At 45.6% G+C, this 16,803-nt stretch overlaps 1 protein-coding gene across 1 annotated transcript in view; it reads right to left on the bottom strand.

Moving 5' to 3' along the window:
• The window catches only part of LOC118370573 (teashirt homolog 1-like), a 36,163-nt gene extending 19,775 nt beyond the window's left edge, over window positions 1-16,388 (bottom strand). Inside the window, exon 1 of the mRNA XM_035755622.2 lies at window positions 15,249-16,388. Within this exon, the coding sequence (XP_035611515.1) occupies window positions 15,249-15,288 (40 nt within the window). The 5' untranslated portion in view covers window positions 15,289-16,388. The remainder of the gene's footprint in view (window positions 1-15,248) is intronic.
• Window positions 16,389-16,803: the final 415 nt, after the last annotated feature.

The following is a 16,803-nucleotide window of genomic DNA, read 5'->3' as shown; positions in this document are numbered from 1 at the left end:
ACCTCCCCCTCACCGTTTCTCGCTCTCTCCTCTATGGCACTCTCCCACCCAACCTCCTCCTCACTGTTTCTTGCTCTCTCCTCTATGGCACTCTCCCACCCAACCTCCCCATCATCATTTCTCACTCTCTCCTCTATGGCACTCTCCCACCCAACCTCCCCCTCACCGTTTCTCGCTCTCTCCTCTATATGGCACTCTCCCACCCAACCTCCTCCTCACTGTTTCTCGCTCTCTCCTCTATGGCACTCTCCCACCCAACCTCCACCTCACCGTTTCTCGCTCTCTCCTCTATGGCACTCTCCAACCCAACCTCCCCCTCACCGTTTCTCGCTCTCTCCTCTATGGCACTCTCCCACCCAACCTCCCCCTCACCGTTTCTCGCTCTCTCCTCTATGGCACTCTCCCACCCAACCTCCCCCTCACCGTTTCTCACTCTCTCCTCTATGGCACTCTCCCACCAACCTCCCCATCATCATTTCTCACTCTCTCCTCTATGGCACTCTCCCAACCAACCTCCCCCTCACCGTTTCTCGCTCTCTCCTCTATGGCACTCTCCCACCCAACCTCCCCCTCACCGTTTCTCGCTCTCTCCTCTATGGCACTCTCCCACCCAACCTCCCCCTCACCGTTTCTCGCTCTCTCCTCTATGGCACTCTCCCACCCAACCTCCCCATCATCATTTCTCACTCTCTCCTCTATGGCACTCTCCCACCCAACCTCCCCTTCACCGTTTCTCGCTCTCTCCTCTATGGCACTCTCCCCACCCAACCTCCCCTCACCGTTTCTCGCTCTCTCCTCTATGGCACTCTCCCAACCAACCTCTATGGCACTCTCCCACCCAACCTCCTCCTCACTGTTTCTTGCTCTCTCCTCTATGGCACTCTCCCACCCAACCTCCCCATCATCATTTCTCACTCTCTCCTCTATGGCACTCTCCCACCCAACCTCCCCATCATCATTTCTCACTCTCTCCTCTATGGCACTCTCCCACCCAACCTCCCCTCACCGTTTCTCGCTCTCTCCTCTATGGCACTCTCCCACCCAACCTCCCCTCACTGTTTCTTGCTCTCTCCTCTATGGCACTCTCCCACCCAACCTCCCCATCATCATTTCTCACTCTCTCCTCTATGTTCCCCACCCAACCTCCCCTCACCGCTCTCTCCTCTATGGCACTCTCCCACCCAACCTCCCCTCACCGTTTCTCGCTCTCTCCTCTATGGCACTCTCCCACCCAACCTCCCCTCACTGTTTCTCGCTCTCTCCTCTATGGCACTCTCCCACCCAACCTCCCCATCATCATTTCTCACCCAACCTCCCCTCACCGTTTCCTCTCTCCTCTATGGCACTCTCCCACCCAACCTCCCCTCACCGGCACTCTCCCACCCAACCTCCCCCTCACCGCTCGCTCTCTCCTCTATGGCACTCTCCCACCCAACCTCCCCTCACTGTTTCTCGCTCTCTCCTCTATGGCACTCTCCCACCCAACCTCCCCCTCATCATTTCTCGCTCTCTCCTCTTTGGCACTCTCCCACCCAACCTCCCCCTCACTGTTTCTCGCTCTCTCCTCTATGGCACTCTCCCACCCAACCTCCCCCTCACTGTTTCTCACTCCTCCTCTCTTTACAGTCACTCTGCTCAGCCCCTTTCTTCCTCTTCACCACTCCCCCTCTCACATCACGCCGTCTGCCTCTTTACCTCGTCTATTTGTCCCCTCACTGTCCTCCCCAAGACGTAGACACTCTGTCCCTCTATGCTGTAACGCACGCTCGCACTCACGCAGGGCTAATAGCCCTTCCATTATTGGCAACAAACAGACAGTGGATATTTCAAATTCTCTATCACCGGATTATCACTGCAACGACCAAGTGCGATTAAACATGATCTGCAGAGCAGTGAAACGTCACACTTGCGCGGTGTGTTTTAGCTCTACTACATTTTAGTTGCGAGTGCGCAGCGTCAACACTCTACAAAATCACCTTGCGTCACATTGTCTGATCAAACGGATCCCGTCGGACTGATAATTGGGTAAATTATCATTAGTTTCAATCCAACCAAAAGCATCTATAGTCAATTAACCTTTTAACGTCTGAGCCGGTGTCCTCACAGGCAGACAGATACTGGAGGCGCCAACAACGAACCGGGGCAATGATTGCCGGATGACCAGAGATATTAAAAAACATGGATGTTTGAGTCAGCCACAATAGTTAGCCGATGTTCAACTTAGCTAAATCACTGCCTGACTCCAGCTGTCTCGCTCTCTCAGTGTCAGACAGACAGAATTCAAATCATTGCAGATGGCTTGATTCGTTTTCGCCGCTGTGGGAGAGATGAACAGACCGCAGGAGTAGAAGACAGAGGGACGTACAGACAGACCACTTGAAAGACAGACAGACAGACAGACAGACAGACAGACAGACAGACGCACACACAAGTCTTCCGACAGGCTGTATGAGCGATTGAGTGACAAGACAGACATGGGAAAGAGAGACAGACACATAAGAGATCCACTGAAAGGGCATACAGACAATTTGAAAGACCGAGTCCGGACAACGCACAGTAAAAGCCCTACGAACAGACAGAGACAAGTCTTAAGACAGACTGTATGACAAACTACGTGACAGGGCAGACATGACACAGACAGAGAGACAGACCGAGACGGGGTCTGGAGGCACCCCGCTGTTCCCTAAGACAGAAGACTTAGAGTCCCCCCCCACCCAGTGACTGACACTGTCTGAGTCTGCATTGGATCAAAGAAAGCTTTCGGACCATTTCGTGGCCACATCGAAGAAACCAGACAAAAAGCAGTAGATTGCACTCCTCCTTTCCCTCTCCAAAACCTATTGAGACTGTACAATGAGGACGTATGGCGCCTCATGACCATCGACAGTGCTAGACCGAGGAAAGGCACATGTAAAAAAAACAGGTTTGCCAGAGTGCTGCAAAGGACACAAGCTCACTGAGCCGAAGAGAGAAGTGCATTACACTCTCTCCTTTTGTCTTCTAGTTCATATTCTTACAACAGGCTCGCTGGCTCTGCGCGGTTACACCTGAGGGAGAGAGAGAAGGGGTAGACAAAATGAGAGAGAGAATGTGAGAGAGAGAGAGAGAGAGAGAGAGAGAGAAGAGAGAGAGCAATAAAGATGAGACCGAGACTGTGACAGAGAGATTGAGGAAGGAGAGAGAAATGGAAAAAGAGAGAGGGAGGTGAGGCTTCAGCAGAAAGCGTCTGGTCCAGTCTCAAGGACAAACTGTCATCTGTGGGCAGTATCCATTCCCAGATATCTTATCTACAGGGCCCAGTAAACTGTTGTCCGGGAAAAAATTATATTCATTGCTTTTCTAAGACCCTTATCGGTTAAATAAACACTCCGCGGGGATAGAACCCCCGCCATCGCAATGTGCTGAGACCAGCTTTTATCCATCAGCTCGCAGCAAAAACAGCACCAATTTTATGTTTGTCTTAAGTCGTGATATACTGCGAACGCAGATATAGAGCCGCGGATTTATATCGAAATGCCCCAAATCACGAACAAAAGGAGAGAAAGATGAGTAGCGTCGCAATGTAAACATCTCAACCCCAACAAGTAAGGTAGGGGAAACAAAAACGCAAGGGGTTCACACATTTCAAGTGAAACTTTTACGAGACGAACGATACAACAACGCCTTGTAAAGCGGTACGTTTGACTTTTCTGTCGGGATGTTACTCCAAGTATGGCAGCCTTGTCACACATGCTTATGGCTTGTTGATACCCCTGGTGTGTCTGGAAAGCCTTATAGATGTAAGTCTTTGTAACAAGTCACTGATTAGGGGTTCAACATACTATTTTTCACGGGTCCTGGCAACTGAAATGCACTTAGACAAAGTATTTTGGGACTAATCTTCTGGACTAAAGGCAATTTTAATGGAGATTCTCAATTGGGCATTATTTTTATTTGAGGAATAGGCTTAAATCTGGGTTTGGGGGGGAGACCTTTGCTGACACAGCAATGTGCTCTGAGTGATAGGAAGAGAATCTGATATTTGATCAATGCTGAAGCCAAATGAATCCAAGGAATGTTCTGACACAATTTATTTGGAGCACTAAAACGTCAACACCCGTCAAAACCTTAGTCTTTGCGCTATCTAAGCATGAGGAAACTGCTGCTGATGTCATGAAACTTCTCAAGTGTCAATTGGCTGTTCATTACACTAGCTAACATGGAACAATGTTGCCACCTTCAAGTAGTCGTGAATACATGCTACCCTATCAAAAGCATCCATCCAGAGCACACACACACAGAAATGACTACCTGAAATGGGCCTGTATTTCATTCTCCCCCTCCCTCTCCTACCCTCAGCTTGCCCAAGGGTGTTAGGGCTCCTCAGCGTAAAATGGGAGGCCTGTGATAAGAGAGAGAGTGTGTGAGAGAAAGAGAGAGATTGTTCTAGACCCCACTGCCTCTAAGGAATCATATATCCACCTAGCAACAGCTGTAGGACAGTGTGTGTGTATCCATGCGTGTGTGTGTTGATGTCCAACACATATCCACCTGGCAACAGAGGCAGAACAGAGTGCAGAGTGTGCAGGAGTGTGTGTGTGTACGCGTGTAGCGCAGACACATCTAGTCAAGGGCTAATAACAGCGCGGCGGGAGTCGCTGGCCCTCGTAAATCAATGGGGAGAATAATTGCTAATACACTGGTTATCGATTAGCGAGGCTACCCCGCCGCCCGACGGCTCAATTTCAATGGGGGACTGTGGCTACGTGCTAACAGTGCTAACACAGTGACAAGGGTAAAGTGTTATTTCTCTTGCACGCAACACAGCTGGGCTGGGTGTTTTGTGGTGGGGGGTAGTAGAAATGACTGGGGGCCTCGCCAGTAATTCTTAATTGACACCTGTCAGGGTAATGGCGGCAGTCCCAGCTGCCGCGGGAGAATTTCTCCCCACTCCTGTTCATCTGTCACTTTTAATACCTTTTCCTCACAGTCCCCAGCCCCACGCTCTTTCACTACTTTTTTTCCACTCTCTTCCCTCCACTCACCCTTTAATTCACTCTACTACATTAGTGTCCAAAGCTTCTGCTAAGGGAATAAAGAGGATTTTTATTTGTGTGATTTTGTTTTCGTTTTGTACAGATAGGAGGTGGGAAACAGGCAGTTGATAAGTTAGGGGAGGAGCTACACAAAGTTCCCGGATGTTGACTCCTTCTGAAAGGCAGTTGGATATCAGACAAGTCGAAGGAAACATAGGAAAGGAGGAAAAACAATAAACACACACACACACACAAACACACAAACACACACACACACACACACAGTGTGATGGAGGCCGTTCAGACAGGGACTCTCCAGAGTACAAATTGACCTCAGAGTGTTCTCCAGACTTCCACTCTCCCTCCTCTCCAGGTCATGACTCTTCTTTTCTTCCATTTCATTTTATCGTCTCTGCCTCACTCTCTCTCCGTCTCGGTCTCATGCTGTTAGTAATGAGTGGACAGATGTATATCACACAGTACCAGTCAAAAGTTTGGACAAACCTACTCATTCCATTTAAAAATATATATTTTCTACATTTTAGAGTAATAGTGAAGACATCACAATTATTAAATAAGACATGTGGAATAATGTAGTAAGCAAAAAAAAATATGTAAACAAATTAAATATATTTTCTAGTTTAGATTCTTCAAAGTAGCCACTCGTTGCATTGATGACAGCTTTGCACACTCTTGGCACTCTCAAACAGCTTCACCTAGAATGCTTTTCCAACAGTCTTGAAGGAGTTCCCACATATGCTGAGCACTTTTTGGCTGCTTTTTCTTCACTCTGCAATCCAACTCAACCCAAACCATATCAATTGGCTTGAGGTTTGGTGATTGTGGAGGCCAGGTCATCTGATTCCGCACTCCATCACTCTCCTTCTTCAAATAGCCCTTACACAGCCTGGTGGTGCATTGGGTCATTGTCCTGTTGAAAAACAAATGATAGTCCCACTAAGCACAAACCAGATGGGATGGCGTATCGCTGCAGAATGCTGTGGTAGCCATGCTGGTGAAGTGCGCCTTGAATTCTAAATAAATCACTGAGAGTGTCACCAGCAAAGCACCCCCACACCATCACACCTCCTCCATGCTTCACGGTGGGAACTACACATGCAGAGATTATCCATTCACCTACTCTGCGTATCACAAAGACACAGTGGTTGGAACCAAAAATATAAATTTTGTACTCATCCGACCAAAGGACAGATTATTCATTGCTCGTGTTTCTTAGCCCACGCAAGTCTCTTTTTCTTATAGGTGTCATTTAGTAGTGTTGCTCTGCAGAAATTTGACCATGAAGGCCTGATTCAAGCAGTCTCCTCTGAACAGATGATATTGAGATGTTTCTGTTACATGAACTCTGTCAAGCATTTATTTGGGCTGCAATTTCTGAGGCTGGTAAGTCTAATGAACTTATCCTCTGCTGCAGAGGTATCTCTTGGTCTTCCTTTCCTGTGGCGGTCCTCATGAGAGCCAGTTTCTTCATAGCGCTTGATGGTTTTTGCGACTGCACTTGAAGAAACTTTCAAAGTTCTTAATTTTCCGGATTGGCTGACCTTCATGCCTTAAAAGTAATGATAGACTGTCGTTTCTCTTTGCTTATTTGAGCTGTTCTTTCCATAATATGGACTTGGTCTTTTACCAAATATGACTTCTCCATGCCACCCCTACCTTGTCACAACAACTGATTGGCTCAAACGTATTAAGAAAGAAAGAAATTCCACAAATTAACAAGGCGCACCTGTTAATTGAAATGCATTCCAGGTGACTACCTCATGAATAGTTTTTATTTATTTAAATAGGCAGGTCAGTTAAGAACAAATTCTTATTTATAATGACTGCCTCTGAGCAGTGGGTTACATGCTAGAGCAACAGATTTGTACCTTGTCAGCTCGGGGATTCGATCTAGCAATCTTTCAGTTACCAGCCCAACGCTCTAACCACTAGGCTACCTGCCACCCCATGAAGCTGGTTGAGAGAATACAAAGAGAGTGCAAAGCTGTGATCGAGGCAAAGGGTGGCTACATTGAAAAATCTCAAATAAAAAAATATATTTGTTTAACACTTTTTTTGGTTACTACATGATTCCATGTGTGTTATTTCATAGTTTTGACTTCTTCACTATTATTTTCCAATGTAGAAAATAGTCACAACAAAGAAGAACCCTGGAATGAGTAGGTGTGCCCAAACATTGACTGGTACTGTATATGCGAGAAAGACAGAATAAAACTCCCTCAGAGTGTGTGGAAACTCAGCTCTCCCCGGTTGCGTAAATGCTTGTTAAACCTCGGGATAGTTTTACCTCGGCGGCGCTTCTGAGGCAGACGCCTTCACATCGTCACTCTCTTGGCACTCTTTTAATCCAGGCATATTTTTTTCACCACTCTTTCTTTTCCATAAGAGCAGTCATCGATCTTCATTTGTCACTTAACCTCCATGTAGATGAGGAAGGGGAGTATGTGTGTGTGTGTGTGTGCACAACTCTTTGATTTCCTATAGGCCCCCTGGCTGCAACCCCAGATGCAAATTGAAACTATTTGCGTTGAGGAATAAGGGGGCAAACATGACTATCGACTTCAAGAGTCAATATCAACTGTTAATGAAACTTTGCATATCCTACACTATAGCTTGGGTAATGAGACAGTGGCAGCTACACACAGACTCACACACATACTACAGCTTAGGTTAAGAGATGCAAACACACACACACACACACACACACACACACACACACACACAGCTTATCATAAAGAGAAGCCACGTCTGATAACCTGCAATGTCTGACAACCTGCAGGGCTGCCAAATGTTTAGTCTGAAAACACAGGAAGAGAAACACCAAAAAGTCAGCAACACATAAGCTTACATCCGTTCGTAATGGAACCCCCCACTATATAAACAAACTGGACAGGCGGAAGACAGGTATCAAGGTGATGCACGAGAATATGCAATGCAACCTACACAATGCACTGACGCCTAAACCATCCCTGTTATAGGACACTTCTACAAGACTCATGGAAACTCAGCTTAGGTCTGAGGCTCACCGCAGCCATTATCTAGCAGTGTTATTTTGCCTCGGCAACTTCGAATTGATTAGCCAGGTAGTCCATTTGTCTGCTGCCCCCCCCACACCCCTTCTAAATAATTGAGTTAATACTGCGACTGGAGGTGTGTGTGTGCGCGACCGAATGTGTCTGTGTGTGGGGACCCGGGCTAATATCAACTTGATTACATCAAGGCAGCTGCGGAACTTGACACTTGCTGAATTTGTCAGCATTAATCGGCGGGGCCCTGTCACTAGATCCGTCAGCATCCCAGATAATTATGGAGTCGGGCTAATGATGCCGCTAGCTGGCTTGACGTCGAGCGAAGGGAGGAAGCTTAACTTTTTTCCCCCCGCGCTCCCTCTGTCGTTCGGTTGATAATTAAGAGACTCATCTCCTTTTGACTGGGAAGATTATCACTGGAAAAGGTGTTGATTTTATGGAAAAGGTGTGATTTTATGGAAAAGATGTGATTTTATGGAAAAGGTGTGATTTTATGGAAAAGATGTGATTTTATGGAAAAGGTGTGATTTTATGGAAAAGGTGTGATTTTATGGAAAAGGTGTGATTTTATGGAAAAGGCGTGATTTTATGGAAAATGTGTGATTTTATGGAAAAGGCGTGATTTTATGGAAAAGGTGTGATTGTATTGGTCGCAGTTTCTTGTTTGTCGTTGAGGTGATGAATAAGTATCTGAATATTATGGAGTTTATCCTGGGTAGGTCGTACAATAAAATGTTTGCGTGTAGAGGTATAGAAGTTAATTGTATTGCAAATCAACACTTATCAACACGTACTGTATTGCAAGTGGCAAATGGTACTATTACAACAAGACAAGGCCTCAATATCTTACCACCCTTGGAGAGAATCTCGGCATTGGTGATGACGTGAAATGTGACATTCTGCGCTCTTGTAGTACAGGTTGCATCAAAGTACAAATATCAATATTTTGTTTACATATTTAAGTAGCATTTGCAGACAGTGGCAAACGGATCGTTTGTGTCACCCATAAGCTATAGTGTGACAATCCACTATATATACACACACAAAAGCATGTGGACACCCCTTCAAATGAGTGAATTTGGCTATTTCAGCCACACCCGTTACTGACAGGTATATAAAATCAGGCACACAGCCATGCAATCTCCATAACCAAACATTGACAGTAGAACGGGCTTCCTGAAGAGCTCCGTGACATTCAACATGGCAACTTCATAGGATGCCACCTTTCCAACAAGTTAGTTCGTCAATATTCTGCCTTGCTAGAGCTGCCCCGGTCAACTATAAGTGCTGTTATTGTGATGTGGAAACATCTAGGAGCAACAACAGTTCAGCCACAAAGTGGTAGGCCACACAAGCTCACATACTGCAGAGCGCTGAAGCGCGTCTCATGTAAAAATAGTTTGTCCTCGGTTACAACACTCACTACCGAGTTACAAACTGCCTCTGGAAGCAACGTCAGCACAATAACTGTTCGTCCAGGAACTTCATGAAATGGGTTTCCATGGCCGAGCAGCCGCACACACACAAGCCTAAGGTGGAGGAGGAATAATGGTATGGGGCCGTTTTTCATGGTTCGGGCTAGGCCCACCTCCTTAGTTCCAGTAAAGGGAAATCTTAACGCTAAAGCATACATTCTAGACGATTCTGTGCTTCCAACTTTGTGGCAACACTTTGGAGAAGGCACTTTCCTGTTTCAGCATGACAATGCCCACATGCACAAAGCAAGGTCCATACAGAAATGGTTTGTCGAGATCGGTGTGGAAAAACTTGATTGGCCTGCACAGAGCCCTGACCTCAACCTCATCGAACACCTTTGGGATTCATTGGAATGACGAGTGCGAGCCAGGCCTAATCGCACAACATCAGTGCCTGACCTCACTAATGCTCTTCTGGCTGAATGGAAGCCAGTCCCCGCAGAAATGTTCTAACGTCTAGTGGAAAGCCATCACAAAGGAGTGGAGGCTGTTATATCAGTGATGGGTGGGAAGAGCAGGTGTGCACATACAGTATATCACAAAAGTGAGTACACCCCTCACATTTTTGTAAATATTTGAGTATATCTTTTCATGTGACAACACTGAAGAGATGACACTTTGCTACAATGTAAAGTAGTGAGTGTACAGCTTGTATAACAGTGTAAATTTGCTGTCCCTTCAAAATAACTCAAAACACAGCCATTAATGTCTAAACTGCTGGCAACAAAAGTGAGTACACCCCTAAGTGAAAATGTCCAAATTGGGCCCAAAGTGTCAATATGTGGCCACCATCATTTTCCAGCACTGCCTTAACCCTCTTGGGCATGGAGTTCACCAGAGCTTCACAGGTTGCCACTGGAGTCCTCTCCCACTCCTCTGTGACGACATCACAGAACTGGTGGATGTTAGAGACCTTGCACTCCTCCACCTGCCGTTTGAGGATGCTCCACAGATGCTCAATAGGGTTTAGGTCTGGAGACATGCTTGGCCAGTCCATCACCTTTACCCCCAGCTTCTTTAGCAAGGCAGTGGTTGTCTTGGAGGTGTGTTTGGGGTCGTTATCATGTTGGAATACTGCCCTGCGGCCCAGTCTCCAAAGGGAGGGGATCATGCTCTGCTTCAGTATGTCACAGTACATGTTGGCATTCATGGTTCCCTCAATGAACTGTAGCTACCCAGTGCCGGCAGCACTCATGCAGCCTCAGACCATGACACTCCCACCACCATGCTTGACTGTAGGCAAGACACACTTGTCTTTGTACTCCTCACCTGGTTGCCGCCACACACGCTTGACACCATCTGAACCAAATACATTTATTTTGGTCTCATCAGACCACAGGACATGGTTCCAGTAAACCATGCCCTTAGTCTGCTTGTCTTCAGCAAACTGTTTGCGGGCTTTCTTGTGCATCATCTTTAGAAGAGGCTTCCTTCTGGGACGACAGCTATGCAGACCAATTTGATGCAGTGTACGGCGTATGGTCTGAGCACTGACAGGCTGACCCCCCACCCCTTCAACCTCTGCAGCAATGCTGGCAGCACGCATACGTATATTTCCCAAAGACAACCTCTGGATATGACGCTGAGCACGTGCACTCAACTTCTTTGGTCGACCATGGCGAGGCCTGTTCTGAGTGGAACCTGTCCAGTTAAACCGCTGTATGGTCTTGGCCACCGTGCTGCAGCTCAGTTTCAGGGTCTTGGCAATCTTCTTATAGCCCAGGCCATCTTCATGTAGAGCAACAATGATTTTTTTATCAGATCCTCAGAAAGTTCTTTGCCATGAGGTGCCATGTTGAACTTCCAGGGACCAGTCAGTATGAGGAAGTGTGAGAGCGATGACCCCAAATTTAACACACCTGCTCCCCATTCACACCTGAGACCTTGTAACACTAACGAGTCACATGACACCGGGGAGGGGAAATGGCTAATTGGGCCCAATTTGGACATTTTCACTTAGGGGTGTGCTCACTTTTGTTGCCAGCGGTTTAGACATTAATGGCTGTGTGTTGAGTTATTTTGAGGGGACAGCAAATTTACACTGTTATACAAGCTGTACACTCACTACTTTACATTGTAGCAAAGTGTCATTTCTTCAGGGTTGTCACATGAAAAGATATACTCAAATATTTACAAAAATGTGAGGGGTGTACTCACTTTTGTGATATACTGTACTTTTGGTCATGTAGTGTAACAAAGCTTCTCTGGACACATTTGTAAAGAAAAGTAGTACTCTCTTATATAAACGGCACTTGCGTTACATAGGCTACCGATTGTTTATCTCTGGCTTGAAAATGGATGAGGTACAGAAAGCCTACCCTGGACTTGAAAGTCACTCCAAATTAGAGCGTCTTGCAAAATAAAAACACACCCAAAATGAGAATGAAGCACCCTCCCGGAGATCAAATGACTGCAGCAAAAAATTGCTGCTGCTCGAATTGCACCGCATCGAACGGAACTGCCAAAACTAACAGATGCAGCAATGTTGTTCCAAATGGAGGAGAGCTTGATGTACACTAACTGGCCATTATAGCAACAAGGTACAGCGCCCTCCGAGGGGCTAGAAATCACCACTAAAGCAGAGACCTCCATTTTAAAACAGTGATATTCAATCGCCTTTCAGTAAAATTCGGCTAGTTGTTTTCACATTCGTCTTTCCCTGACATTGCATGTGTGTTTGTGTCAAGATTTTAATTTCACTTAAAATATGTGTTTTGAGTTGTGTGTGTGTGAGTGTAAGAGTGTGTGCGTGGGGGTGCATTTTTCAGTAAGGAAGGAGACTGTCACACAAACACACAAACTAGTTCTTGTCACAGTGTATTGATGGAGACCACCATATGTCACGCACGGGAAATAATGGAAAGACGACGCCTGCCAACTTTTGATTGAGCATTACTGCCAGTGATGCATGTGCCTTTCACTAAACAGACAATTAAATCAATATTCAAAAGCCGGATGGGAGTCGAGCAGGGAGACGATGGTCGGTTAAGTGCACAAGCTGCTGGGTCAGATAATTCAGCAGCCTTTTGTACATTTCAGTGCATGGTAAAACTAGGCTAAAGCATGCAATATATTCCCCTCCTGTTACGTGTACACATTGGATACGGGCATACTATAATGAAGTGCATTGCAGTTTACCAGTCCCAAATAATGTTTTTGCTCTGGGTAGTTGCATGGGCCAATTTAGTACATCGATTCACGACAGTCTCAAGCCATTGTATATATTAGGAGTTGACTTTAGCTGACATGCGTAGTGACAAAAACCCTTGTGTGACGGTTGCCATTTTTTTTACTAGTTTATCCATTACGTACTTATATCTGAATATCATCACATGTATATCTCTGCAGTCAAGATGAAATCACAACCCCACAGAGTTCAAAGTCTCTCCTTCCCAACCTGCTTAACTTCACATTTCCAAATACTGTTTAATATTCTAGAACTGTTTTGTTCAGCAGCAGTCGGTAATGCCTGAACTTCAAAGGCAGTTTTCTCATTAGGTGACTGGTGGAAATCCCTGTCAATCATTCACTGTTCTAAGAAAAAAAACACCTCCAAAATGACAAGCTCAACTCTGGTCTTCTTTCATGATACTTCATAAAAATACCTAAGTGTCAAAGAAATCATTGTGCATCTCACCAAAAATATACACTATATAAACAAAAGTATGTGGACAGCACTTCAAATGAGTTGATTTGGCCATTTCAGCCACACCCGTTGCTGACAGGTGTATAAAATCGAGCACACAGCCATACATTCTCTATACACAAACATTGGCAGTAGAATGGCCTTACTGAACAGCTCAGTTCAACGTGGCACCATCATAGGATGCCATCTTTCCAACAAGTCAGTTAGTCAAATATCTAGCCTGCTAGAGCTTCTCTGGTCAACTGTAAGTGCTGTTATTGTGAAGTGGAAACGTCTAAGAGCAACAACGGCTCAGCTGTGAAGTGGTAGGCCACACAAGCTCACAGAACGGGACTGCCGAGTGCTGAAGCGCGTAAAAATCATCTGTACTCGGTTGCAACACTCACAACCGAGTTCCAAACTGCCTCTGGACACAACGTCAGCACAAGTACGGTTCTTTGGGAGCTTCATAAAGTGGGTTTCCATGGCCGAGCAGCCACGCACAAGCCTAAGATCACCATGCACAATGCCAAGCGTCGGCTGGAGTGACGTAAAGCTCACCACCATTGGCCTCTGGAGCAGTGGAAACACATTTTCTGCAGTGAAGAATCACACTTCACCATCTGGCAGTCCGGCAGACGAATCAGGATTTGGAGGATGCCAGGAGAACGCTACCTGCCCCAATGCATAGTGCCAACTGTAAAGTCTGGTGGAGCAGGAATAATGGTCTGGGTCTGTTTTTCATGGTTCGAGCAACCCCCCACACCCCACACCCCTTACACCCCACACCCCTTCCCTCCCGTTAGTTCCAGTAAAGGGAAATCTTAACACTACAGCGTACAATTACATTCTCTGCTCCCAACTTTGTGTCAACAGTTTAATTAAGGGAAGGCTCTTTCCTGATTCAGCATGACAATGTCCCCGAGCACAAAGAGAGGCCATACAGAAATGGTTTGTCAAGATCGGGGTGGAAGAACTTGACTGGCCTGCCCAGACCTCAACCACATTGAACACCTTTGGAATTAATTGGAACGCCGACTGCGAGCCAGGCCTAATCACCCAACATCAATGCTTGACATCACTAATGCTCTTGTGGCTGAATGGAAGCAAGTCCCAGTAATGTTCCAACATCTAGTGGAAAGCCTTCCCAGAAGAGAGGATGCTGTTACAGCAGCAAAGGGGGACCGACTCCATATTAATGCCCATGATTTTGGAATGAGATGTTCAACACACTATCAAAGCTGAAAACAAAAAGTGTGCACTCTGCATTGGCTACTATAACCTCAAATATAATCTAGGTGAGTACATTTTTTAGAGTAGCCTAGTGAATCGGGACAGAGCAGCCTAGTGAGTTTGGAGTAGCCTAGAGAGTCAGGAATATTGTCAACATACTCTTAAGAGTATTGGGGTGTTACTTTCTGAACTTGACAAGCCCCAGCAGCCTCCCTCCGCCTCCTTCCCTTGTCCCTCCCCCTTGGTCATTAATCGCAAAGTATTTACCCCTGCTTGGGAACTTTGCTTTCAATTAGTCTTTTCTCCTGCTTCTCGACAGGGGCCAAAGTTGTCTTTTGAGTGGCTCAAGCTGTCAAGCGCATGCGTGTTTCCATGGTGAATGAATTACTGATTATTATAAGGAATTAATAGATCAAAGGCAGTCGCATGACAGGCGATCAATCAGGCATCAAATCAAGGATGGCAATCCACGAGTGGAATGCAGAGAAGAGACTCAAACACTAGATAAAATGAGCGAACACACGTCCAATTGCATTAGGTCTATTATCTCTGTGTGTGAACGTTCAATAGACCGATGGGGTTTGAAAACATATATGTGAATATGAACCTGTGACAGAAAACTGGAAAGTATTTCCATAATCTACAGGCTGGTAAATACTTTTTTTCTGGCCAATTTGAAAAAAGGTGTAACATTTATCTCCTTTTGGTTGTAAGCGAAATATGTATAACACAGAAGGTCCGTTATGAATATGTGTATATTTAGGGTTATTTTAAATAAGGATGGGAAACAGAGAATTTGAGAGGATTTTACGGGGAACTTGAGGAAACAATACTTCAGGGTTGTGCTTACCTACGGACCGCCTTGGCGCTTGCTGCTTTCTCCTCGGCATGCTGCTGGTAGACTTTCCGCTTGACTTTTCATGCAGAGACCAAAATAAAAGACGACCCAAGAGGAAACCAGTGCAACGAAATCAAAGCAAATATCTCGTCGTTTTGTCCTTCTCTTCAATAGAATCGGAATAGGAATGTCGATTCCCGTTCTTTGACTGGCAAAGGAAGTCTGAGCGTCGGTGAAAGTATTCTTTTTTATAAAAACCTAATTAATCTTTCAGCAATTGTTTGGCAAATGTCAAGAACCCAATAGCATATCTCTAAACAAAAATATATGTTTCTCTATGGATGTTTTGAGTAGAAACAGAGTAATAACTCATTGCATGGTGATCAAAAATAGCAAGACCTCCGTTTAGGTTTCAGTATAACCGTGGAGAACGTGGACAGCAGCCAAAGCCTCTTCAATCCCGCCGTGCTTCCATGACAAAAAAAAAGGATTCCACCCCTAGAACGACACTTTATAACCGATTTTCGCGTAGAAAGTAACAAAGAAGTCTTTCAATGTATTACAAACTTCCACGGCGATGGATAACGTTCCAAACTGTTTCTGCACAGGTGCTGTTCGGTTGTTCAATCTCTGCAAGTCGACACAAAATGGGAGAGAGAGCTGGGATATGGACATTAGAGGGTTCTGTCAATCAGTCCGTGTCAGTCAGTCAGTCATGATAGCCACGGCAGAAAGCTCAAACGGCTATGCCGCCAATAAGCTACTTTCTGTCTCTCTTCAAGCGACCGAAACACCCAGAGCTCGATTCGGATAGCCTATTCCGACGATACTCACAAAAATGATGTCCTTTCGGCTTTCATGTGGACAGTTGATGTATTACTGCTCCAAAGACTTTTCATAAACAAGCGAAACGCCAACAGCTACTCCACGAAAGGATACGAGTGTGGACCTATTGCTTATGTTTTACTCCAGATGGCGAGGCGGGGGTCTCGTCTCCGCAGTGAGAAATATGTATCGCACATTGGGGGGATGCGCGAATGATCAGACAGGCTCAACTGATAGACAGACACATCGAGTTGCCTTTCCTGCCTCTCCGTTACTCCACCCCTCTGGAAGCGTCACTCTGACAGTCAGAGCCCACCGTGTCAATCTTTTTAATTGTTCTGTTTTTTTCTCTACATTATTTTCTATAACACGATTATAAAACAGCCCCTGTCCAATGCAGTGCTATGCTGAATAAAGTGTCACCACGTCCATGCATTATGATGGTTGGTTTTCAAATTCGTTTTTAGCATACGAGACAATAAGCCAACAAGCGTAGGCCTATGTCTTAGGTTATTTATTACTGCCTTCGTTTTGCATGGACTGCAAAATAGAAAATAACAGTGACAGGATATTCTGTAGGCTATTCTATTATTTTCTCTTCAGAAATGCATTCTTTCTTGAACTTTTTAGGCCATATATTAGATTGCAGAGCTTCTGTAAAGGTATTTAGCATTTTTTACCTCTTTCAGTGACACCCTTAAAAATGGGCATTGAAAGTTGCAGATTGATTCGCTACACCTTG

The sequence above is a fragment of the Oncorhynchus keta genome, chromosome 19 (genome assembly GCF_023373465.1).
Source record: "Oncorhynchus keta strain PuntledgeMale-10-30-2019 chromosome 19, Oket_V2, whole genome shotgun sequence".
Classification (NCBI taxonomy): domain Eukaryota; kingdom Metazoa; phylum Chordata; class Actinopteri; order Salmoniformes; family Salmonidae; genus Oncorhynchus; species Oncorhynchus keta.
The sequence above is the reverse complement of the archived record's forward strand: the minus strand, read 5'-3'. Positions and strand labels throughout refer to the sequence as shown.